The sequence below is a fragment of the Dreissena polymorpha genome, chromosome 9, assembly GCF_020536995.1.
Source record: "Dreissena polymorpha isolate Duluth1 chromosome 9, UMN_Dpol_1.0, whole genome shotgun sequence".
Lineage (NCBI taxonomy): Eukaryota > Metazoa > Mollusca > Bivalvia > Myida > Dreissenidae > Dreissena > Dreissena polymorpha.
In genome coordinates this window covers 46,829,975-46,856,048 of record NC_068363.1, presented here as the reverse complement: position 1 = coordinate 46,856,048, position 26,074 = coordinate 46,829,975, and the positions used below count along the sequence as shown (strand labels likewise).

General features: G+C 36.1%; 2 protein-coding genes across 19 annotated transcripts in view; both read left to right on the top strand.

The window, feature by feature from the left end:
- LOC127844207 (repressor of RNA polymerase III transcription MAF1 homolog) overlaps positions 1-26,074 on the top strand; it is a 505,514-nt gene that overhangs the window by 259,953 nt on the left and 219,487 nt on the right. For 4 of the 17 annotated variants that reach the window (XR_008032604.1, XR_008032603.1, XR_008032616.1 and 1 more), the window contains one exon: positions 25,360-25,628. The gene's annotated coding sequence lies outside the window, so the exon portion shown is untranslated. Of the gene's footprint in view, positions 1-21,445; positions 21,518-21,895; positions 21,978-25,353; positions 25,630-25,651; positions 25,925-26,074 lie in introns of those variants that run through there. The other 13 variants (XR_008032610.1, XR_008032609.1, XR_008032613.1 and 10 more) reach the window with 13 other exon arrangements.
- The window catches only part of LOC127844189 (protein naked cuticle homolog 2-like), an 88,799-nt gene that overhangs the window by 59,301 nt on the left and 3,424 nt on the right, over positions 1-26,074 (top strand). For both annotated transcript variants that reach the window (XM_052374257.1, XM_052374256.1), the window contains 3 exons: positions 3,311-3,420; positions 18,569-18,670; positions 22,864-23,354. In XM_052374257.1, the coding sequence (XP_052230217.1) occupies positions 3,311-3,420; positions 18,569-18,670; positions 22,864-23,354 (703 nt within the window). The remainder of the gene's footprint in view (positions 1-3,310; positions 3,421-18,568; positions 18,671-22,863; positions 23,355-26,074) is intronic.

Genomic DNA, 26,074 nt, shown 5'->3' with positions numbered 1-26,074 from the left:
GTATGTGATTTATGTATCCTCCCGTTATTTATCCATCAAAGATCAAAGTAAGAGTATGTAGCAAGATGGTGCACATTAAAGGTATATTTTTTCTCCAAATATTGAACATTAATTACTACATCAAATGAAACTGACCATGTTTATTTATTCAAAGCCATACAGAGCATGGCTTTTTTCTCTCTCAGTATTTTGTATTTTTGTTTTCCTGACACATGACATCTGCTTGGCAACAGATCTGGAGCATAAAGTGGCAGTTATAAGGAATATTTATGATTCCTAAGCCTCTGATTTCACGCTGTAATTACATAATAATCAACCTAACGTGCAAATTAAGGAGTAGAAATATGGATGGTTATGAGGAATGTTGAGTCTTCAAAGCGATGGATTCCTTTTGATGACCGTTTTGTTACATTAATGTTGTAGCATGCTTAACAAAACATATTAACCTATATAACCTTATAATTGGATCCTTAAAGCAGATAATAGCATTTGTTTGAGTGGATTGCTTTTTTGTTTGCTGGTGAGTTCTAATACATCTTGAGAATATAATATGTAATCAAGATTAATTCAAACAGAATATAAATATGATTAGTTTTACCCATTAAAAAACTTAGTAATGTAAGTATTGTTCTTTCGTTTCATGTTATTGTCTCAATATTTTAGCTAAACTGAACTTGACATGATCATAAACATTTGTGATCTCCATTAGTCAGTCATTTGTTGTCATCATGTGTAGTCAACATTTCGAGACCACATTTATTGCCCAATCTTTATGAAACTTTGAGTGATTATTTTTCCCAATTATAGGGTCATTTATTGTCCCAAATATAGGGCCGATTGTTTGTTCATACTATAGGGCCAATTAATCATCCCAATTATAGGGCCTATTATTTGTCCCAATTGTAGGGCAAATTATTTGTCCCAATTATAGGGCAGATTATATGTTCCAATTATATGGCCAATTGTTTGTTTATACTATAAGGCCGATTATTCATCCCAATTATAGGGCCGATTATTTGTCCCAATTATAGGGCAGATTATTTGTCCCAATTATAGGGGCAATTGTTTGTTCATACTATAGGGCCGATTATTCATCCCAAGTATAGGGCCGATTATTTGTCCCAATTATAGGGCAAATTATTTAACCCACTTATAGGGCTGTTTATTTGTCCATACTTTAGGACAAATTAATTATCCCAATTATTGGGCTGATTGTCCATACTATATCCCACTTAAAGGGCTGATTATTTGTCCCAATTAAAGGGCCGATTATTTATCCCAATTATTGTGCCGATTATTTGTCCATACGATGATTCTATAGGGTCAATTATTTATCCTAATTACAGGGCTGATTGTTTGTCCTTACTATAGGGGCGATTATTATTCCCAAAAATAGGGTCGATTATTTGTCAAAGTTTTAGGGACGATAATTTTTCCTAATTATAGGGCAGATTATTTGTCCCAATTATAGGGAAGATTATTTGTCCTAAATATAGGGCCGATTATTTGTCCCAATGATAAGGTGGCTGAGAAAGTAAGTGATATTAATTCTCATACTCTGGTTTAACAGCATAAGTTAGGATGGAACTAAATTCTTCAATTCATTCCATGACGGTGACAGTTTGTCATCAAAATTATTAATATTTCAGCTGTGAATGTTACTGGGCCCATTATATCACTCTGCTAATTGCCTAAAGCTTTTAACCACATGAAGTATGCAATGACACAGTGGACTTGACTCCTGGTTAAATGGCTTATATTAGTGATCAAAGGAGACTCTAGGGCCCTGGATAGTCCCTGAATGATATAATTACGACATCAATGTTTCATTGGTAGATTTTTGAAGTTCTGAAAAAAAAATCTGACCTCAAGGAAACCCAATATGGTTGTGGAGATGGCATGTTGTCATGTTTGGATGTCTCTTAAATTATGGAGTTGTTTGAACAGAGAGGCCTCAGCCAATTGTACAGCATTGTTGTGCAGGTCTAACTTTGTTTGAAACAGTATCTGTTGTCATGTGGGCTGATTTGTTCATAGAACTGCTTGTGTGATGTAATCATAGAGAACTGTTCTTTGCCTAGAGTGAAATAGTGGGAACCATCTCCGCTGTAAATAAAGATTATAAATGTGAAATCTCAGATCGTGATTGATTTCTGTATTATCACTCATCTTAGGAATGTACGGTGTGATAAAATATATGAAAGTTACAACAAAGTATTGCGGTGTGCAATGTTTTTCCTCTAGAAATGTCAAAAAGTGTGATATCCAGATAGAAAATCTGAATATAAATGAAGACAATTTTATACAAAGAAATGCAACATGGCATAGTTAGCATGACATCTACAGAAGGGTGTGGGGTGGGGGTGGGGGTGGGGGATCCTCCATAAGTGGATAGGTGTAAAAATAAAGGAAACTGAAATTATACCACTGGTCAAAGATATGAAAGAAAGCCCTCCCCCCCAAAAAAAAATTAAATAAAATAAAAATAAAAAATAAATAAAATAAAATAGGAAAATCTCCCTTTAATTGGAAGAACTTCCACACTAAAGAAACCATATAAGATAATGAATCCTCTGCTACCCCCCCTATCTAAGAGCAAAGGTAATGTTATGACCTTTGAAATTGAAGGACATATTTAATAGTATCCACAGGAGAAGTCACTTGTTAATTTGAACTATTCAAACAAGTGAAAACAGGAGCCGGAATTGTCATTAATGTTAAAGTAATGTGTTTAACCAATTCTTTAAGTGAAACATTATATATAAATAATTCTTTTTATGTTCAACTGTACGCTGGAAGGTAACACGATAGTATTACTTCCTATTACATAACAGCAAACCAAATAAATCACTTTGTCAGTTAGTAAAGATACATATGCTAATTTTTCCCACGAAAATTGTCCTTGTTTGCTTTATTCATTAATTACCTTCAATCGACTTAAACCCTATGGTATTCATACCTCGTTATAACTAATTGTATCCTAGTAAGTATCGTGTATTTACTGCGTGGTTTGCGTTTTCTTACAAACGTAATATGTTCAGAGTGCAAATTGTTTTCATAATTATCATAAGCATCATCATCTACAAAATTTTGCTTAAAAATGGAGGATATAAGGTTAGTGTCTCTGTGATCTGCATCCATGTCCAGAAGAGAATCTACACACACTTTGTAGTTGGGATTTTAAATGGAAATCTTCCCTGATTATGGGCCCAGGAACTGTTAATTTAATATGGGCGCTGTTATTGTAAATAGTTTGTGTCAAAGTTATAAGTAGGTTTGTTGACTAGAATCATTGCTCTGTATTTTCCAGTTGACTTGCCACCAGTTAAGTTGGAGAATGGTTCGGGAAAAGTGTTCACCTTCGATCAGTTAGAGGACCTTGAAAAGGCAGATAAGCCGGCGTCCAGGCTAAATATAGAGGTAAGGCACTTGTGGTGTAACCCTTTCCCACTCAAAGGCAAAATGAAAATTGCTATTTGCAAAGAGCATTAAACCACAACAGCCTGTGAGTAACTTGCAGTCTGTTCAGGCTTTATGCTGTTTGCTGCTCAGCAGTATCTTAGGGTTGGCAATTAAGCCTTTGAAACTAGAAAACAGTAAGAAAGGTCTCAAATTTAAGATATAGCTTTCTAAGCGTCTTCAAATGCGTGAAAATACATATCTTAGTGGTAAAGGGTTAAAGTTTGGAGGCTTCTTACTGACTGCAAACAATGTGAGACAGTGTTGGTAAATATATAGTGTACATATTTGACATTAATTTTGTTAATTTACCATCCAGTTTCACATCTTTCACAGTTATTAAAAAACACTTTAGACAATTTATCTAATCAATATAATTATTTCACAAGCATGAAAGTAATAACAGGACTAAACATAGCTTCACTGACACTATATTTAATGACATCATTTTTGTTCATTTAGTTATGAACACTTATTTTGAAATAGTGACTTTTCTGGCTCTAGGGACAAATAGAGACCTATCATGGGAAACTTTGAAATTAAAAATACGAATTTTGTACTAAGAGGATGAATTGCCCCATTAGTGCAAAAAGATACCTCTTACCTTATAATGTCAATGTGACATGGTACCTTTTTGCACCAATGGGGCGAAATGTAGGTCATTTTCTGTTGTTGGCTCCTGTTATTTTAAGAAGTCAAGTTTATATTATAGTCATTGTGAATTATTCATGAATCCAGAATTTAATGCTATTAAAATTAATGCGCTGGAACTTAATGTTAACTAAACAATTTTGTTTCCTTAAAATAATAAAATATTTATAGGGCTTTTTGTGCCAATTTTCGAAAATTTAAGAAAAAACATGTTGTTTTTAGGCACCATGACAGTTTAGAATAACTCAAAATACTTTGTCACATATAGGCTGGAAGTATTTGCACACTTTATGCTTGTGAAGGTCTTAGTGCCTCTTTACTAATGCATTGCTTTTTCTGTTTGTGCGACAACCAAAACTTCTAAGTCAGCAATGTCTCAAGTAATTAAGCTTGGTATTTCAGTGTTTTTTCCTTTTGATTATCTTCTTTGACATCCTATTAGTGTTCCCGATCGCCTTCTGCTGTTGCTGTTTCTAAGAACTTATTTGACAAATTAATTATGTAAGCTTTCATCTTTATACAGATATGATCTTTTAGACTTGGAGAGTATCTAGAAATGTCCGTCTGTCGCGTGTTACCAAAGCAGCGAAATTAAAGCCATAAGACTGGAGCAGTTTCAAAAGAATTTTTATATTTGCTGTCTTTTAATCTTAAGAGGACTCTGTTCATGAAAACGATGTTTCTTTTTATGATGGTTATCTCATAGACTTCAAAGAGAATATATTGGGTAATAATTAAATCTCACCTGAGCCGTAAGAAGTGCCGAGGAAATAAGTTCCAGAAAAGGCCTTTGTAATATATTTTCTGCTTATTAATCAGATGGGATTTCAAAGACAATAATGTCTCAGTCAAGTGCTTGTACATCTTGATTGGTTTACTGAGTTTGATTTTGCCTGTGTTTGTTTGTTGCCTGATGATAACTCAAGAACGCATATGCCTAGGATCATGAAACTTCATAGGTAGATTGATCATGACTCGCAGATGACCCCTATTGATTTTGAGGTCACAAGGTCAAAGGTCAAGGTCACGGTGACCCGAAATAGTAAAATAATTTTCGGATGATAACTCAAGAACGCTTTTGCCTAGTTGTTAAATAAATCAAAGCGGCGCAGTAGGCGGCATTGTGTTTCTGACAAACACATTGTGGTAAAAGGTCAAGGTCAAGGTCATCCTTTACGGTCTACGGTGAAAAAATACAGATTTAAGGGAAGTAATAAGCTTTAAAAAGGGAGAAAATTATTCAATATTGAACATAGCCACTTTATATATTTGGCATGCATGTGTATCTCATGGAGCTGCACATTTTGATTGGTGAATCTACAGTCACAGTAGTGGCTTTTAATTTTTTGCTACTAAAAATAGAGATTTGTTACAGACAATTATTTTCAAGGGAAGTAATTTATATATTTATAAATCTCATATTATATATTTCCTTACCAAGCATTGAAGTTCTTTTCACAGTTACTGTACAGGTTTATTATTATGCCCCCCTTCGAAGAAGAGGGGGTATATTGCTTTGCTCATGTCGGTATGTCTGTCTGTCCGTCTGTCTGTCTGTCTGTCGGTCGGTCCATCCACCAGGTGGTTGTCAGACGATAACTCAAGAACGCTTGGGCCTAGGATCATGAAACTTCATAGGTACATTGATCATAACTTGCAGATGACCCCTATTGATTTTGAGGTCACTAGGTCAAAGGTCAAGGTCACAGTTGAAGGTCACAGTTACTGGAAATAGGCATTTTAAGGATTAAGTATGGTTCAAACAAGGGAAACAACTACCGTTTATGCATTTTTTTTTTGTTACAGCATTTGCCACCCTTAAATTCATTTAAAATCTCATTTTCTGGCGGACCATCGCGGGAAGTGCCCGTGCATGACCTGAGGTGGTTCGCTGGGAACCTCATTTTATTTTATTAAAGTTTTTTCATTTAAGTATACAACCTTATATGTTTCTTTTGTCATTTTTTTAATTATTAAGGAAGTGTGGTTACAATACTCTTTTTATAAATTGAAACAAACAAACTCAATTCAAAATACTTATTCAGACCCGCTTTAATTTAGGAAGGTGACTTTTATTTGTTAACAACTTTAAACTTATAATTCTCTCTGTTTTTCAATAACATCATATACATATTTATACGTGCAGACGTGAACAAAGACAGTGATATAAATTAAGCGTGCAGACGTAAAAAGACTGATATCAATTAAAAAATATTATTGTGTTTCTTATAACTGTGTTAATATTACCTAGCATACTAAGTCACCTTTATTTTGTTATTGTCTATTTAATTATCTTAAGCGGGTACTTGGGGCACTCTACACCCCAAGTTACGTTTGAATAAATTTTATGAAAAAGAAAAAAAATTATTCTGGTTATGATCTCTTTTAAACCACAGGCCTTGGTTGTCAGTGATGTCTGACATGGTCATAATTTACTGTAACACCCCCCCCCCCCCCCCCCCCCCGGTTGGATTGGACAAAATTCAAGGGAAGTAATAACCTTTAAAGGGAGATGATATTTCTATACCTGTCAAATGCTAAGTAGAAATTTTATTTCAATGCAGCGCAGAAGGGGGCATTGTGTTTCTGACAAACACATCTCTTGTTGGGTCACTAGGTCTTGGCCTTAGTAGATATCCTTCATTTAATGTGAATTTGTTTCAAGTAGCTGATTACTAGGTATCTGTCTCTTGGGACAATGGTATAAGTAATCCCTTGAAGTGAGGCATCAAAGGCGACTTTGAATCTTAATTAGTAGATGTATTGGAGATTATAAGACATGAAAGGAGGTTGACCTCTGGATGTAAAAGGCTATAGATAAACTTGACTTAAACCGACACCAGGGGATCAGTTTTGGTATTCATTCATACATGATGTTTTAAGTCTCATTGTTATTTATAATGCATACTTTTAAAGCGGGTATATACAATTTTTTATATGTGTTTAATTGTAATATATTGATAAAATATGTTACAATAACACAAAATAGGCAAGAAAAATTATACATTAAAACCGAATTTCATAAAATGCAGCAAAGACAAATTAGCGCCCCGAGCCGATAGTGACGTACATATTTTCCTACAATAACCAAAGCATTCGTCTTTGTATTATAAACCGTTAAACTACGAGGTGTGTTCAAGAAGTTCGTGGATTTTCGCTATAACTTATTAGTTTGCTGGTAAAAGTCAATGAAATTCACATATTATACAAACCAATTATCACGGACTTTATATATAAGCTAAAAATGCATGAATTCCATAAAGCGCGTTTGAAACGCGTTGCCATAGAGACCTCAGTAACAACATGCGGCGCACGCGTGTATTTTATTATAAGTATGACCATTACGCGAATTTAAATTTGGTTTAAATGTCGTTGATAAACAGAATTTACGGCAAATTTCACGTTACAGCGCCTAAGTCCTCCTTACAGCCCGGATTAGGCCCCTATGGACTTCCGCGTCTTCCCAGAAGTTAAATCACAGTTGCGCGGTATTCGCTTTGCAAGTAAACAGGAACTTACAGTTGCAGCAAAGCGAATCGTGTCATCTTTTGACGCTGACTGGTATAGAGACACTTTTGACAAGTGGATTTCCCGACAGGAACTTACAGTTGCAGCAAAGCGAATCGCGTCATCTTTTGACGCTGACTGGTATAGAGACAATTTTGACAAGTGGATTTCCCGACACATAAAGTGCATGCACGTTGGAGGTGATAATGTGGGACAGATTTGACAGTTGTTAACTTCATAACGTCATTGACGTTGAACAGAAACGTTACACGTGCGTCGGTGTGCGCATTGTGCACATGTTTAACTCTGATTTATATTTATTGTTTTATGTATTTCCATGATATTTGGAGAGTAGATTTGGAAAGGACGAAATATTCTTAACATGCTATTTGTTTGTCCATTTATGTTACCAAATGAAAGTTATAGCGAAAATCCACTAACTTCTGGAACACCCCTCGTAAGTTTAGATGCACATCGTACATGTATGGTATACATGCTGGCGAATTCGGCTGTACAGCCGTTTTTAATTTCAGAATTAAATATCTGGCTTATTTTGCATTTTTCGACGCATGTTCTTCTTAACTTTTATTTTAATTTATATTGAAATATATATATAATAAGTTTTTTACACAGTTTATATAAATTCATAAATATTTGACCAAATCGTATATACCCGCTTTAACCATTGATGCTGTTTATTTCATTAAAGGAAAATCTTTGAATCTTAATAAGTAGATGTATTGGAGATCATAAGATATGAAAGGAGGTTGACCTCTGGATGTAAAAGGCTATAGATAAACTTGACTTAAACCGACACCAGGAGATCAGTTTTGGTACTCATTCATACATGATGTTTTAAGTCTCATTGTTATTTATAATGCATACTTTTAACCATTGATGCTGTTTATTTCATTAAAGGAAAATAGTTGTTTTTATGTGACAGAAATAATTTAAGGAGCACTGTGAAAGACGTTTGAAAAAGCCTGTCAGATATCTTAATAACCCTTCCATCATAAGAAGCAAAGTGGTAATGGCTTTTGCAACCAGCATAAAACCAGAACAGCCTGTGAGTTACTCGCAGTCTGTTCAGGTTTTATGCTGTTTGCTGCTCATCAGTATCTATTAGAGTTGGAAATGGAGCCTTTAAAACTTGAATCTATTAAGAAAGGTCTTAAATTAAATATAAATTTTTAAGTGTCTACAAATTTGTGAAAATACATATCAAAGTGGTAAATAAATAATTGTAAAGGGTCTAAAACAGAAACATAACTGTTGCATGCATGCTCATTTATACTTAAATTGGGTCATACATAGTTTCATTAGAGGCATGACATAATACATTTCCTGTGACTTTTAAGTCCTGCACAGAAATGCCTTATCTGGTGTGTTTTTCCCTTCAGAACTATTCTAAATATGCTCATTTTGTGCTGGAGATTCTGTCCCATGGTGTCTTACTGGCTGCTGCTAATTGAAGTTTTCCATGTTGAAACCAATTTGAAGACGGGATGGAATACTTAATTCTCTTGAAGAGCTGGGAATGAGATTTCCCTTTCTGATTGGTTTGTTACTAAATTATGTTTGCTGCCTTACATCCAATTGGTCGGTTACAAACTGATGTTTTCTGTCTGATATTTATTTTTGAACTTCTTTTTAAGGATGGTCACTTTTGTGAAAAGAAATGTGCAGGTATTTATCATTTAATTGGTGATCATGTGTCTTGGTGATAACGAAATTCATCATATAAATTAATGTAAATCATAGAAATCATACACAAGTACTTTTTATCCGCCCTTTTTAAAAACGGGACGTATTATAGTTTCACCCTTGGTGGGCGGCGTCCACAGCAGTGTCCGCTCTCTAATTCAAATAGTTTTCATCCGATCTTCACCAAACTTGGTCAGAAGTTGTGTCTAGACAATATCTAGGTCAATTTCGAATATGGGTCATGCTGGGTCAAAAACTAGGTCACAGGGCCACTGAGCGCATTTCAAGGATTAAGCATGGTGTCTGCTCTCAAATTGAAGTAGTTTTCACACGATCTTCACAAAATTTGTGCAGAAGTTGTGTCTAGATGATATGTAGGTCAAGTTCAAATATGGGTCATGCCGGGTCTAAAACTAGGTCATGAGGTCACTTAGTGCATATCAAGCATTTAGAATGGTGTCCGCTCTCTAATTGAAGTAGTTTTCATCCGATCTTCACCTAATTTGGTCAGAAGTTGTGTCTAGATAATATGTAGGTCAAGTTCAAATATGTGTCATGCAGGGTCAAAAACGAGGTCATGAAGTCACTTAGTGCATTTCAAGCATTTAGCATGGTGCTCGCTCTCTAATTGAAGTAGTTTTTATCCGATCTTCACCTAATTTGGTCAGAAGTTGTGTCTAGATGATGTGTAGGTCAAGTTCAAATATGTGTCATGCCGGGTCAAAAACGAGGTCACGATGTCACTTAGTGCATTTCAAGCATTTAGCATGGTGTCCGCTCACTAATTGAAGTAGTTTTCATCTGATCTTCACCTAATTTAGTCAGATGTTACGTCTAAATGATATCTATGTCAAGTTCAAATATGGGTCATGCCGGGTCAATAACTAGGTCTCGAGGTCACTTAGTGCATTTCAAGCATTGAGCATGGTGTCCAAAACCTTTGAACGGGCGTATCTTGTGACAGTTTGGCACTCTTGTTAGAATATAATTTCATTCAGTATTATGAAGGATTGATAATGATGGTTGTGATTCGGCGTAATGATGTATACTATATATATATATACATCCGGCATGAACAACATTTATCATACTTTAATCAGCTGAATGTTTTTACTTAATTTCTAAAGTTATATAAAATCTGATTTTCATAGATTGTTGAAATTTTTAAATCTCAAACACTTATGATAGCCTAGGATTCTCATTTATAAGCTTGATAATAATGGTTATAAGAAACAGCTATACAATTACAGGTATGATTAGGTAATTCAACGGTTTGATAGAAAGTTATTTTGCCCTTCACAAAACACGTTCAAGTTGTGATAGGTTTACATGGCTATTTACCCCCCGCCCCCCCCCCCCCCCCCCCCCCCCCCCCCCCCCCTCCCCCCCGCCCCATTAAATCAACCCATCCAAAAAATGAGAAAAAAAGACATAAAGAAAATGTTTGATAATTTAAACCCTTTTCCACTTGGAAGCAAAGTGAAAATGGCTATATGCAAACAGCATAAAACCAGAACAGCCTGCGAGTAACTCGCAGTCTGTTCAGGTTTAATGCTGTTTGCTTCTCATCAGTATCTATGGTTTGGAGATGAAGCCTTAAAATTTGAATCTAGTAAGAAAGGTCTTTAATTAAATGCAACTTTCTAAGAGACTACAAATGCATGAAAATGCCTATCTTAGTGGTAAAGGGTTAAATACTGCAAAGGTTATGGAGAACATTGAACTGAACCTCCAGCCAGTAGCATTGTTCTTATTTCACCTTCACTTTCTGTTCTTGTGACGTGTTGTTTGTTTTGTACCTGTCTTAACTCAGGTGTGTTAAAACATAAACAACATAAATAATCAAGATGTAAAAAGACTGGTTTGACATACAGAATGCTATTAGGTCTGTTTCATGTTTGTTAACTTAATTGTATGCATAGTTCTCATGAATGGGGTCACAAACAGTAGGATATTATTTTTAGTCGCAATTTATCATCTCCACAATATAATCGCCCCCTTGTTGCAAAAAGGTAACCACATGACATTGAAATAAGAAGGCACATGCTACCTTCTTGCACCAATAGTGTAAATGTGATGACTGTTATGTTGGAGTAACAATTATAATAAAGTAAAAAATACGTGTCTTGCTCTGGAAAAACGTGGCTTATTGCATGTGCATAGTGTCGTCCCAGATTAGCACGTGCAGTCCACATAGGCTTATCAGGAAAGACACTTTCTGTCTAAACTGGATTTTTGCTATAAAGAGATTTCTTTTAAACAAAAATACCATTAAGGCGTAGCGTTGTCCCTGATTAGGGTGCGTCGACTACAAATGAAGATGATGATGATGATAGTGATGAAGATTGTGGTGATTATGTTGTTGTTGATGTTGAAGTTGTTGATGACAACTGATAATGATAAATATTATTTGACGAAGAAAGGACATGTTTAACAAATTTGTTGAAATAAGATTTTATTTTTGTAGCAAAAGAAGGAACATTTCTTAACTATAACACTTTCTTTTGTGTTCTCTTTGCTTCAAGTTTCTTTATCATCTGAACAATATTTCCTTTGAACATTGGATTGGGGAGAGTGGTGATTCATAGAAAATGTCTTCAGGTTAGAAGTGTCTGAACAATTTCCATAGTCTGGGGGAAAATTTGGTGCAATTTGTGTAATGATAATTGAAGTTTATGATAACCAATCATGGACAGATCCTGCAAGGAGGAGACCCTGTGACATTTCTCTTACATTAATGACAACCTGACATGGGAACTGATTTAACATATGAGCCTTGCCCAGTGGAAAGGAGGTTTAATGAATGTGCGGAAAGTGTTGTCCCAGATTAGCCTGTGCAGTCCCCACAGGCCAATCAGGGATGACACTTTCCGCTTTTATGATAGCTTGTTTTAAGAAAGTCTCTTCTTAGCAGAAATCCAGTTTAGGCGGAAAGTGTCGTCCCTAATTAGCCTGTGTGAACTGCGCAGGCTAATCTGGGACAACATCTGAGTAACTCGCAGTCTGTTCAGGTTTTATGCTGTTTGCTGCTCATCAGTATCTAAGGGTTGGAAATGAAGTCTTTGAAACTTGAATCTAGTAAGAAAGGTCTTTAATTAAATGTAACTTTCTAAGGGACAACAAATGCCTCAAAAACATATCCAAGTGTTAGAGGGTTAAGCAAACCTCTAGCTTATGTGATCTAAACTTACATCAGCCCCTCTCTGTTATTCCTACAGCAAACCTTTGCCATTAACTGCTCTGTTATTCCATAGTAAAAAACTTTAGTTTAGGTCATTTCTACCCATTCACCCCTTCTCAGACTGAGTGGAGTGTAACCGATACTATGTAATAATGTGAAAACTAAACGAGCTTACAAAAGAGTTCAATGTGTGCTTTTTAAATTAAACACTCACAATGTAAAACTTATCAGTGTAAGGATTTTAAACCTCAGGTTTTATTCGGGACAAGAGCAACATTACTAATGTCTTTAAAACGACTTTTCCCAACATCAATTTGCTTAAAGAATTTTTATTAATTGACAAGTACTGGTTAGGACCTTGGGCTTTTGTGAATGAACATTGGTAGATAAAATGTTCAATGGAAATGCATGGTGACTCATTCAGTTGGGCTCAGACATTGTTGGTTTTATTGCGATTTTATTTTATGGATACTTGATATGTATCTTCAAATGCAAGATACTGGGGTATATTAAGTGTTTGTAGTGTGTTTTGGTGCTTGACTGTCTGATTGAACAAATTTGTTTGAACTCTACAATACGATCTCTACACTTTTGATGTTTGATTGTCACTTTGCATCTACATGCAAGAGGGATTGTGTTTGATGTCCGGTATTGGCGTCATTACATTTGGCGCTATGATCCAACTTTTAAATATATATTTTATGACATTTAGTGTTAGGTTTAGCCTTATTTAGTTGTACTTAATAACATAAATAAGTTTTTGTTTTAATGTCAATGTCATTTAACATGCATGCAAAAGACAAACAAGAGCCATCGAAAATTGAAGCAATTATTGAAATTCTATAGATTATTGAGACATTTTAATTGATTATGACTTTTTTGCACTAACCCTTTACAAAAGTTCTGTTGGTCTTGAGTTCAATGGCAGTGCTGATAAATTCTGAACATGCAAAGTACTGGTTCTACCCAGGTAATGGATCCGAGTGTCTCAATAAGCCTCTACCTTCCAACTTTAAAAAATTATGCATGAACACATTAGAGCCGTCCATTATTTATGTTTTGGCATGTATGCGCTTGTTATCATAAACAAAAAAAAATCATTTAGTTTGTTATATTATTATTGTAGGGATAATATAATACACTGTAACTCCAATATAACGCGGATGACGGGGTCCAAGCCACGCAACAGCGTAATAAATGGACAGCGTTATAAGTTTTGAGCTTATTTATTTAAGGGGGCTATAAAAACAGGTATAGTATAGCCTATAATATAGGTCCTGTGTATTGTCAGAGACATAGATATCTGCGTCTCTGGTATTGTCATGCTGTGTTGTGATCCGCAAATACATGCATATAAACCGAATCGAACGATAACAGTATACATACCGCTTTTCTAATGTGCACATTTATCTGATAATCCAATATAATTACAACATCACTTACGAAAAAATAATGTTAAACATTTATGACAAGAAATATGTTTACGAATTTCGTAAACAAATTCATATGCCTACACCATTTTTCAGAAAAAATTAGTACAGTGCATTATGGGACACAGCTTTCATTGGACGAGCGAATTTAAATTTAGATTGAATGCAATACAATACATGTACAAAGAAATATTTTATTGCGTCATACACAGCATGTAAAAAACGTGCTTTCCGTTGACTTTCTGATAACGGGCAAAAATTTAAGTGCATTTCTGTTAACTATTACACTGCGTTAGAATGTAAATAAATTGTCAGGATTTGTTAAATTTATTTTTCGTATACGTACTGAAACATTAAACACACACAGAGATATTTTTATTTATCAAGCATGTGTAGCATATAATAAACGATAACACACTTACACAGCCATAGTTTATACAATGAAATATAATACACGATAATACAAAAGATAAACAGGTAATCGTTTTAAATAACTGTAATTTGATAATTATTCCGCTTGCACTTGCCTTATTGAAATTAGCGCACCGAACCGCTCTGATAGGGAATACATGTACATGTAATAAACACAGACTCGCGAGTTTTCACACCTTTATTGACATTACACAACAGATTAACACCAATTAGCTGTCGAGTGTCGTTTAACCTCTAATCGATTAAAATCAGTTAAACGGACGGATAAAGCAATCAAGCTGTGATCGCCGGCTTCTTTGAGTTTTCTGAAAATACATGAAGTTGCATAACATGGATTTGAATCAGAAATGGAAGGTTGGAGAAAAAACGGGATCCAAGGACCCCCCGCGTTATATTGGACACAGCGTTATAACGGACCGCACTATATTGGAGTTACAGTGTATGCATATTGTCCCAGCTAAGCCTTTGTAGTCCTTTTTTTCATTCAGGACAGTAGAAAAACATAAAATATAATTATGATTCCAAAGTGAGAAATTCAGTTTTATTCAGAAAAAATAGAAAAATGCATTTTTAATGAAGTTATTTGCATATTTCCGTTTGCTAAACAAGGATTAGTTTCTCAGCCAAAGTTTATGCCAAATGTTACTGGATGTCTATCAATGGAAGCTGATAGAATGTGTTTGATGTAGCCTGAAATTTACAGGTACTTTTCACCTTAGCAAAATGATATTCATAACAGGCGGTTGGGAGATAAGAGTAGACAGAAATGATCAAAGCCACTTTGACCCTGGTACATTCACATTATTTGCACTTTGATGTTTGCCAGTACAGACATACCTTGGAGTTGTTTTTTCTTTCTTTAAAAAAAAAAGTTTTTGGTTTGCCAACACTCCTTTAGGATTGTGCAAAGCAAATTAGTGTTACAAACATGACTGCATGTAGTGTTACAAACATGACTGCATGTCGTGTTACAAACATGACTGCATGTTAATTTGCATGTTTAAAGATATATTTTTGTGACAGGAAAAAAAGGTATGGTAATGTAAAAAGGAACTTGTATCGCCTTTGTAGTCAGTCAGGGGACACTAATAAAGGAGTTTTCCTAGTCAGTGGCTAAGATTTTGTTGTTTGCATCCGCTTTCACTAGTGTGGAGCATTGCAGATATGGATTGCAATTTGTTTAGATATGCAGTGAACAAGAACCATTACTGTGCATCACACATTTTCGGAGTTATTGCAGTTTGTACATGTTGATACTTGTTTTTTGTCTGGAGCTAGTATATGAAGTTATCATCTTGAAGATTCAATAGTATATAATATTATTATCATTTGGGAGAAGTGCTGTGTTCACAAACTGTGACTGTGCACCTTAAAATGTTGACCTTTGTAAAAACGGTGTTTAATGCATGGCATAATGTGTCATCCCTGATTAGCCTGTGCAGTCCACACAGGCTCATCAGGGAAAACAAAATCCACGTTAATATTTTTTGTTATGCGCCCCTTGGAAGAAGAGGGGGTATATTGTTTTGCTCACGTCGGTCTGTATGTCCGTCCGTCCACCAGATGGTTTCCGGATGATAACTCAAGAAAGCTTAGGCCTAGGATCATGAAAATTGATAGGTACATTGATCATGACTCGCAGATGACCCCTATTGATTTTGAGGTCACTAGGTCAAAAGTCAAGGTCACGGTGACCCGAAATAGTAAAATGGTTTCCAGATGATTACTCAAGAACGGTTATGCCTAGGATCATGAAACTTCATAGGTACATTGATCGTGACTTGCAGATGACCCCTATTGATTTTCAGGTCACTAGGTCAAAGGTCAAGGTCACAGTGACCCGAAATAGTGAAATGGTTTCCGGATGATAACTCAAGAACGCTCAATATGCCTAGGATCATGAAACTTCATAGGTACATTGATCATGACTCACAGATGACCCCTAATGATTCTCAGGTCACTAGGTCAAAGTTCAAGGTCACGGTGACTGAACTTTGAAAATTGGTTTCCGGATGATAACTCAAGAACGCTTACGCCTAGGATCATGAAATTTCATAGGTACAATGATCATGACTCACAGATGACCCCTATTGACGTTCAGGTCAAAGGTCAAGGTCATGGTGGCTTGACACAGTAAAATGGTGTCCGGATGATAACACAAGAAAGCTTACGCCTAGGATTATGAAACTTCATAGGTTCATTGATCACGACTCGCAGATGACCCCTATTGATTTTCAGGTCACTAGGTCAAAGGTCAAGGTCACAGTGCCAAAAAACGTATTCACACAATGGCTGCCACTACAACTGACATTCAAATGGGGGGCATGCATGTTGTACAAACAGCCCTTGTTTAAATAAAGTCTTCTTATCAAAAATCCAGTAAAAGTGTTGTCCTGATTAGCCTGTGTGGACACTTTATGAAATGCATTTAACACCCTTTAATGGTATATGAGATACCAGTACAGTGTCTGCCTTTGACCACAAGGTCATTGGTTTGATCCCTGCTATGTGAGTACTCTCAAGATCTTTCTGAAGACAAGAACTGGTTCTAGGCACAATCCATTCAAGAGTGTCACTGAACAAATGGAAGTTTTTTATGGGATCAAGCTTTAACTCTTTCAGTGCTGGAACCAAATTTTGAAGGCCTTTGCAAACAGTTTGGATCCAGATGAGACGCCACAGTGGCGTCTCATCAGGATCCAAACTGTTTGCTATTCTGATAGTATTGTTTGAAAAAAATCGAAGAAAATGCTATTTTTAGAAATTCAGCAGACAACATTTTAGCAGACCACAAATTTCCCAGCATGCAAAGGGTTAATAAATTAGTTTCCACTGAGATACAACAGGCATTATACCTTTGTATGCATTTTGTTTCTGGCACATTTGTGACAGAGGACTACATAGCAGCTATTACAGATGACAGATTCATGGTAGGCAGGTACTGTGTGCATCTAGACAATGCAAGCATGTTGAAGGCATCAGCTTTACAAGACCACATGGTAATTATAGTGGCAGTGATAAACGCATTTCTCAGGTCCGCGGCACATTACTTAGCACAGTGTCAGCATTTAGGGATTCCATGATAGAAGATCAGTGGGATGAATATGTACAGGGTGACAGAGTTGTTGACTGTTCTGAACATTCATGCAAAAAAAGACTTAACAGTTTAGCATGTGTTGAATGGGTACATGTGACTTTGTCTGCCGTTTGTGCGATTGATAGGGTTATGTATGTGTAAATGGTTGTGATATGTATGTGTGATTTGTGAATTACAAATGATTGTCTGTTTTTTTGTCTAACGGTTAAGCCATTATTTGTGTGTGTATGATATGGTACTCACACTCAAAGCTGATTTGATTATGATATTACTGGTCTTGCATTTGATTTTGCCATTACTCAGATTTCTTTTGGCCTTTCTCACGTCTTTGGTTTAATACATTTCCCTCACATCATTGTATGTATTAGATTAGATAAAATTCAGAATGGTCTTCATAATACGGATAGTTATGATATCGACCTTTGGTTTATAGTGCAAAAGTTTTAAACAAAAGGGCTTTTGGTGAAATATTTCTCATTATTAGAGGTGTTTTTTGGCTTATCGGGTACATTCCAGGATTTTCACCTGTTTGTTCAATGATTAACTTTATATTGAAGACATGTGGGTTTGAGCTGTTTTCTACAGCGATAAGGTGCCTTTGAAATTCTCAATCAATCTCTGTCACTATCTACAATTATTTAGATAGGCAATGCAAAGCTGAGAAGCCTATTTTTGCTACATTTCATGAGGTTGCCAAAAGCCTGTGTGGTTAAGGGACAAAAGTATTATGATACACTTCATCATATTTTTGGATCTTTGAAATAGCTTCTTTTACATTACAAAGATCTGAGTAACAGGTACGAATAAATAGTCAATCAATCATTCAATTGGGCCTCTGATACTTCTTTGCAAAAGTAAGAATTTTTTTTTAGTGATAATTATGAAAACATATTGAGCCATAATTCCTTTAAATATAAACTAAAATTGCAAGCTTAGTTTCTTCCATTTATATGCTGCAGGTTAAGTAAGTATTAAGTATAGTTACACTGCTTAGATTTCATTTATTTTCTTCTTGTTATTTTAGAAGAAAAGGGAGAAAATCCTGTTTAGATGAAACACAAACATAACAAGAGTTAAAGCTCCTCACATCTTTTTGTATATTTTCAGGAATTTGAATGTGGTGTGCATTTTGGGGGAGGAGAGAATTCCAAGCAGGAGTGGTCTTTCACATTGTATGACTTTGATGGACATGGGAAAATTACAAAAGAGGTAAGCCAAACAAATTTTCAGGCCTCCAGTTAGCTCATAGGAAAGCTGTGGTTAGAAATTCAAAGGTTGAGAGTGAAAAGATTGTACCTGCTGAACATGTCTACATTAGATACACTTGTTTGCTGCTTCACCCTGGAAACATTCAGAAAAGGACAGGTGATAGTTATTGTGGGAAAGGATGCAACTGGATTTGCAGGTGTTCATCACAATGCTAACTTTTGAACTGATACTGAGAATGGGTGAATATTTGTATATAAAGAAAACAAAATAGTGTGCATTGGGCAATATCATTTCCACCATTTCATTTGATTATTTTGGCACACATTTAGGCTGTTTTTGTTAGACAGCTGACTTAAACAAATCATGCTATCTGCCAAATGTTGTGTACATTAAGTGTGTTTAAAAATTTATTTTAAGACGTTCAACGAGTAAATCATTGTTATTAACATCAGTGATCAGGAATCAAAATCCAATGATAATATTGGTGAAGCACCTATTGTTGTTATTCAAAGATAATTAAAGATGCAATCACGTAAACAACTGTCAATTTTGATATTCTGATGTTTGATATTTGATTTTCCATATCTGTAACAATTTTGTGTTTATCATTAATACAGGTTTCGTCATTGAACAATGCCTTACATTAAACATTTTGTTTAGTTAATTTTTTACCCCCAGTCGCAAAGCGGATGGGAGAATATGGGAATGTCTGTCTGTAAGTCAGTCAGCTGTCCTTAATTCTCTTGTGTCCGCCCCATATCCTTGACAGAGAGATTTGCTTGCCTCAAATGAACAGGGCATATAGACTTTGTGCAGAAGGCACAAGTCACTCTCGTTCAAGGTCATACTTATTATTGGTACTTCAAGGTCAAAGGTTTCGGGGTATATTTGTGTGTCCGTTTCATAGTTTCTATATCCTTTGCAAGATTTTTAGGAAACTAAGATTAAATATTAAGGTCATTGAGACAATGTGCTGAGGGCATCAATCAGTCATGCTGAATCAAGGTTAAGGTTCAAAGGTTTTAACCTTCATTTTAGTTTCTGCACTATGTCTAACAGTATTACATACAAGGTGAAGGATGTTCAGGAAGTAACGCTGGCTTTAAGCCAAGAGTGAAACTCTACTTTTGTTATAAATCCATATCTCCTTATATTCATTGAAGAATTTTAATAAAACGTTGCAACAATATTAAGGTTATGAAGGCAATGTGCATAAGGCACGATTCAGCCATAAAGGCTCAAGTTCAATGTCACATTCTAAGGTCAACAAGTACCAACAAGCTTCTATTTATTTTGCAATTAACCACCTCTTATATAATTGGAAGGATTTTAATGACATTTTTCAAACATATAGGTTATTAAGACAATTTTAGAAGGTATATGCAAAGACAGTTATGAAGGTTCAAGGTCAAGGAAATGCTTGACCGTCAACATTTTCTTGATGTTCACTCCATATATGATAAACATTTTGATGGGATATTATGGAAATGGACTACAATACTATGGTCACTTATACAATACAGAAAGGGCATAAGTCAATTACATTTGCTCAAGGTCAAGGTCACTTTAGAAAGATCAGTAGTTAAGCCTTAATTATTCTTGTAACTGCTTCATATCTCCTTCACCCATAACTTAATGTCACTCAAAAGATGTGCCACTGTCACAAGTGAATCATGGTGGCTCAAAATCAAGTTCACCTCTTCAAGGTTAATAGAAGCAGGGCATGGTATATAGCTGTTTCTTGGGCTGCCTTTTTATGACCCTGGATCGAATGACCAGGGGTATATTGGCCTGTCTGTCATTCTGTCCCAAAACTTTAACCTTGGTTAAAGTTTTGCGATAACTTGAAATATTCAACATAGCAACTTGATATTTGGCATGCATGTGTATCTCATGGAGCTGCACATTTTGAGTGGTGGAAGGTCAAGGTCATCCTTCAAGGTCAAAGGTAAAAAAAATTAAATTCAAAGCGGCGCAATAGGGGGCATTGTGTTTCTGAGAAACACATCTCTTGTTAGCTCATCTTTTAAAAAAAATAAAAATTATGAGCTATTGTCATCACCTTGGCGTTGGCGTCCGTTTAAGTTTTGCGTTTAGGTCCATTTTTCTCATAAAGTATCAATGATATTGCATTCAAACTTGCTACACTTACTTACTATCAAAAAAATCAAAGCGACGTTCTCATGAAGCTGCACATTTTGAGTGGTGGAAGTTCAAGGTCAACGTCATTCTTCAAGGTCAAGGTCATCCTATAAGGTCAAAGGTAAAAAAAATATAATTCAAAGCGGCGGTAGTATGAAGCTGCACATTTTGAGAGGTGGAAGTTCAAGGTCAAGGTCATCCTTCAAGGTCAATGTCATCCTTCAAGGTCAAAGGTAAAAAATATATAAAAAATTCAAAGCGGCGTTATCATGAAGCTGCACATTTTGAGTGGTGGAAGTTCAAGGTCAAGGTCATCCTTCAAGGTCAAGGTCATCCTTCAAGGTCAAAGGTCGATGTTTTTATTTCAAAGCGGCGTTCTCATAAAGCTGCACATTTTGAGTGGTGGAAGTTCAAGGTCAAGGTCATCCTTTATTTTTATGTCCCCCACTATAGTTGTGGGGGACATATTGTTTTTGCCCTGTCTGTTGGTTGGTCTGTCTGTCTGTCTGTCTGTCTGTTTGCGCCAACTTTAACATTTTGCAATAACTTTTGCTATGTTGAAGATAGCAACTTCATATTTGGCATGCATGTGTATCTCATGAAGCTGCACATTTTGAGTGGTGAAAGGTCAAGGTCAAGGTCATCCTTCAAGGTCAGAGGTCAAATATATGTGGCCAAAATCGCTCATTTTATGAATACTTTTGCAATATTAGAGATAGCAACTTGATATTTTGCATGCATGTGTATCTCATGGAGCTGCACATTTTGAGTGGTGAAAGGTCAAGGTCATCCTTCAAGGTCAGAGGTCAAATATATGTGGCCCAAATAGCTTATTTTATGAATACTTTTGCAAAATTGAAGATAGCAACTTGATATTTGGCATGCATGTGTATCTCATGGAGCTGCACATTTTGAGTGGTGAAAGGTCAAGGTCAAGGTCATTCTTCAAGGTCAGAGGTCAAATATATGTGTCCCAAATTGCTTATTTTATGAATACTTTTGCGATATTGAAGATAGCAACTTGATATTTGGCATGCATGTGTATCTCATGGAGCTGCACATTTTGAGTGGTGAAAGGTCAAGGTCAAGGTCATCCTTCAAGGTCAGAGGTCAAATATATGTGGCCCAAATCGCTTATTTTATGAATACTTTTGGGATATTGAAGATAGCAACTTGATATTTGGCATGCATGTGTATTTCATGGAGCTGCACATTTTGAGTGGTGAAAGGTCAAGGTCAAGGTCATTCTTCAAGGTCAGAGGTCAAATGTATGTGGCCCAAATCGCTTATTTTATGAATACTTTTGCGATATTGAAGATAGCAACTTGATATTTGGCATGCATGTGTATCTCATGGAGCTGCACATTTTGAGTGGTGAAAGGTCAAGGTCATCCTTCAAGGTCAAATATATGGGTCAAAATTGCGCATGTAATGTCACTTCTGCAATATTGAAGCTAGCAATTTTATATTTGAAATGCGTGTGTATCTCAAGGAGCTGCACATTTCGAGTGGTAAAGGGTCAAGGTCAAGGTCATCCTACAAGGTCAAACATCATATAGAGGGACATTGTGTTTCACAAACACATCTTGTTATTATTTTATTTTTGAAATACCGCCCAACCATCCCACCCAAGAATCCCCCCAGGCCAAATTTTGTTGTTTTTTTTTTTTCATTTTTTTTTTTGCATTTTTGGAAGGTAATGTAATAAATGACCACACCCCCACACTATACATCCCTCTCCACTCCACCCCTCCCTCCTTTGTGATTGAAATTGAGATAGGTCCTTACACCTTTAAAAAGAAAAATAGATGAGCGGTCTGCACCCGCAAAGCGGTGCTCTTGTTAATACTAAATATGACCTGTATGAAAAAGGTAGTGTGCTGCAAATTAATATCTGGTAAAATAATGATATGGTTTGTTGTTACAAATGTTAGTTTGTCTGATTATTATATGATTGAATTATTGTATGCTTAATTCTTGGTAAACAATGAAGGGGTAGGTTTTCCTGACTGTCAGTTTCGATGACTCCATTTTCGGCATGCTTGTTGCAGGATTTGGTTGGGCTTCTGAAAGCCCTCTACGATGCCATTGGCTCCTCCATAAAGATCCCAAATAATGGAACTAAGACCCTTAAACTGCGCCTCAGTGTTGGCCAGGAAACACAAATGAATGGGGACGCAAACCAAACATCTCTGGGTAAGAGTGACAAACCAAACAATCAAAAGGAGGAAAAAGAGGTGAAAACTACCCCAAAGAAAAAAGATAGTGCCAAAGTGAAGGAAAGTGACCTTTCTAAGGCAAAAGAAAGTCCTATTAGCAAAACTAAGGAAAATATTAAGCAAAAAGACTCTTCTCGAGCAAAAGTGAAGGAAATTTCTCGACTGAACAATTTGGTTGGAAGTAGAGGTGCTCCAAAGTGCAACAATGAAACACAGGCTCAGAGCAAGATGGCTGCCAAAGAGCGACTGGGTTCCCACAAACACAAGGAGCTGGTTAGTCTGGTGGAGGAAAATATGGAGCGCAACCATGTGAAGCCTCTCAGGTAAATTGAGTTACGTGATCCAGCACTGCTTTTAATTTATTTTTGAAGTTTGGAAATTATTGAAGATTGGCCTGGTTTCAACATTTGCAGCAGACATACTTATGGCTTTTTAATAAAAACGTAGTACACAATGAAATTATTACCATGCTGTCTTACTGAGATATAATTATACCAACTACATTTTTCGCTAGCTTTGACACGAGAGAAAGGTTATAATATACAAAAGCACTCAAACTTAGGGGTCCAAGGAATCACATTCTAGGAGACAGCTATACAAAATGGAATCCATTCATCTATGTGGATGGATAGTGTATATATTGATTGATATATATAATATATAGTATTAATGGTTTGAACATTCTGTCGTTTTTAGCTCATCTATTTTTATTTTTTTTAATTATGAGCTATTGTCATCACCTTGGCGTCGGCATCCGATAATGTTTTGCGTTTAGGTCCACTTTTCTCATAAAGTATCAATGCTATTGCAAACTTGGTACACTTACTTACTATCATGAGGGGACTGGGAAAGCAAAGTTAGATAACTCTGGCTTGCATTTTGTCAGAATTATGTGCCCTTTTTATACTTAGAAAATTGAAAAGTTTGGTTTAGTTTTGTGTTTAGGTCCATTTTATTCCTTAAGTATCAAAGCTATTGCTTTCATACTTGCAACCTTTACCCCCCAAATCCCCCCTCAATCCCCCCCATTATTTTTTTTTAAATTAAATATCATCTAATAAATGACCAACACACCCTCACACTATACCCCCCCACCCCGACCCCCAAAAAATAATTTTGATGCCCCCGGTAGGGTGGCATATAGCAGTTGAACTGTCCGTCAGTATGTCAGTCCGTCTGTCCGAAAAAAACCTCTAACATTGGCCATAACTTTTTCACTTTTGAAGATAGCATCTTGATATTTGGCATGCATGTGTATCTCATGGAGCTGCACATTTTGAGTGGTGAAAGGTCAAGGTCATCCTTCAAGGTCAAATGTCAAATTTATGGCGTCTGTCGGTCCAAAAACTTTAACATTGGCCATAACTTTTTCAATATTGAACATAGCAACTTGATATTTGGCATGCATGTGTATCTCATGGAGCTGAACATTTTGAGTGGTGAAGGTGAAGGTCAAGGTCATCATTCAAGGTCAAATGTCAAATATATGGTGTTTGTCCCACCGAAACTTTAATATTGGCCATAACTTTTTTAATACTGAAGATAGCAACTAGATATTTGGCATGCATGTGTATCTCATGAAGCTGCACATTTTGAGTGGTGGAAGTTCAAGGTCAAGGTCATCCTTCAAGGTCAAAAAAATAAAATAAAATTTCAAAGCGGCGTTCTCATGAAACTGCACATTTTGAGTGGTGGAAGTTCAAGGTCAAGGTCATCCTTCAAGGTCAAAGGTCAAAAAAATAATAATTCAAAGCGGCGTTATCATGAAGCGGCACATTTTGAGTGGTGGAAGGTCAAGGTCATCCTTCAAGGTCAAAAAAAAAATATAATTCAACGTGGCGTTATCATGAAGCTGCACATTTTGAGTGGTGGAAGTTCAAGGTCAAGGTCATCCTTCAAGGTCAAGGTCATCCTTCAAGGTCAAAGGTCATTTTTTTTTTTTTCAAAGCGGCGTTTTCATGAAGCGGCACATTTTGAGTGGTGGAAGGTCAAGGTCATCCTTCAGGGTCAAAGTTTAAAAAAAACTCTTTTTTTTCAAAGCGGAGCAATAGGGGGCATTGTGTTTCTGACAAACACATCTCTTGTTTTTTCAAACATGGTTAAAAAACACAAATATTTATTTTTATGTCCCCCACTATAGTAGTGGGGGACATATTGTTTTTGCCCTGTCTGTTGGTTGGTTGGTCTGTTGGTTGGTTGGTCTGTTGGTTGGTTTGCGCCAACTTTAACATTTTGCAATAACTTTTGCTATATTGAATATAGCAACTTGATATTTGGCATGCATGTGTATCATATGGAGCTGCACATTTTAAGTGGTGAAAGGTCAAGGTCATCCTTCAAGGTCAGAGGTCAAATATATGTGGCCAAAATCGCTCATTTTATGAATACTTTTGCAATATTGAAGATAGCAACTTGATATTTGGCATGCATGTGTATCTCATGGAGCTGCACATTTTGAGTGGTGAAAGGTCAAGGTCATCCTTCAAGGTCAGAGGTCAAATATATGTGGCCCAAATCGCTTATTTTATGAATACTTTTGCAATATTGAAGATAGCAACTTGATATTTGGCATGCATGTGTAACTTATGGAGCTGCACATGTTGAGTGGTGAAAGGTCAAGGTTAAGGTCATCCTTCAAGGTCAGAGGTCAAATATATGTGGCCCAAATCGCTTATTTTATGAATACTTTTGCAATATTGAAGATAGCAACTTGATATTTGGCATGCATGTGTATCTCATGGAGCTGCACATTTTGAGTGGTGAAAGGTCAAGGTCATCCTTCTAGGTCAAATATATGGGTCAAAATTGCTCATGTAATGTAACTTCTGCAGTATTGAAGCTAGCAATTTTATATTTGACATGCATGTGTATCTCATGGAGCTGCACATTTTGAGTGATGAAGGGTCAAGGTCATCCTTCAAGGTCAAATGTCATATAGGGGGACATTGTGTTTCACAAACACATCTTGTTATTATTACATTTTTGAAATACCGTCTAACCATCCCACCCAAGAATCCCTTCCCCCCCCCCACCCAAAATATTA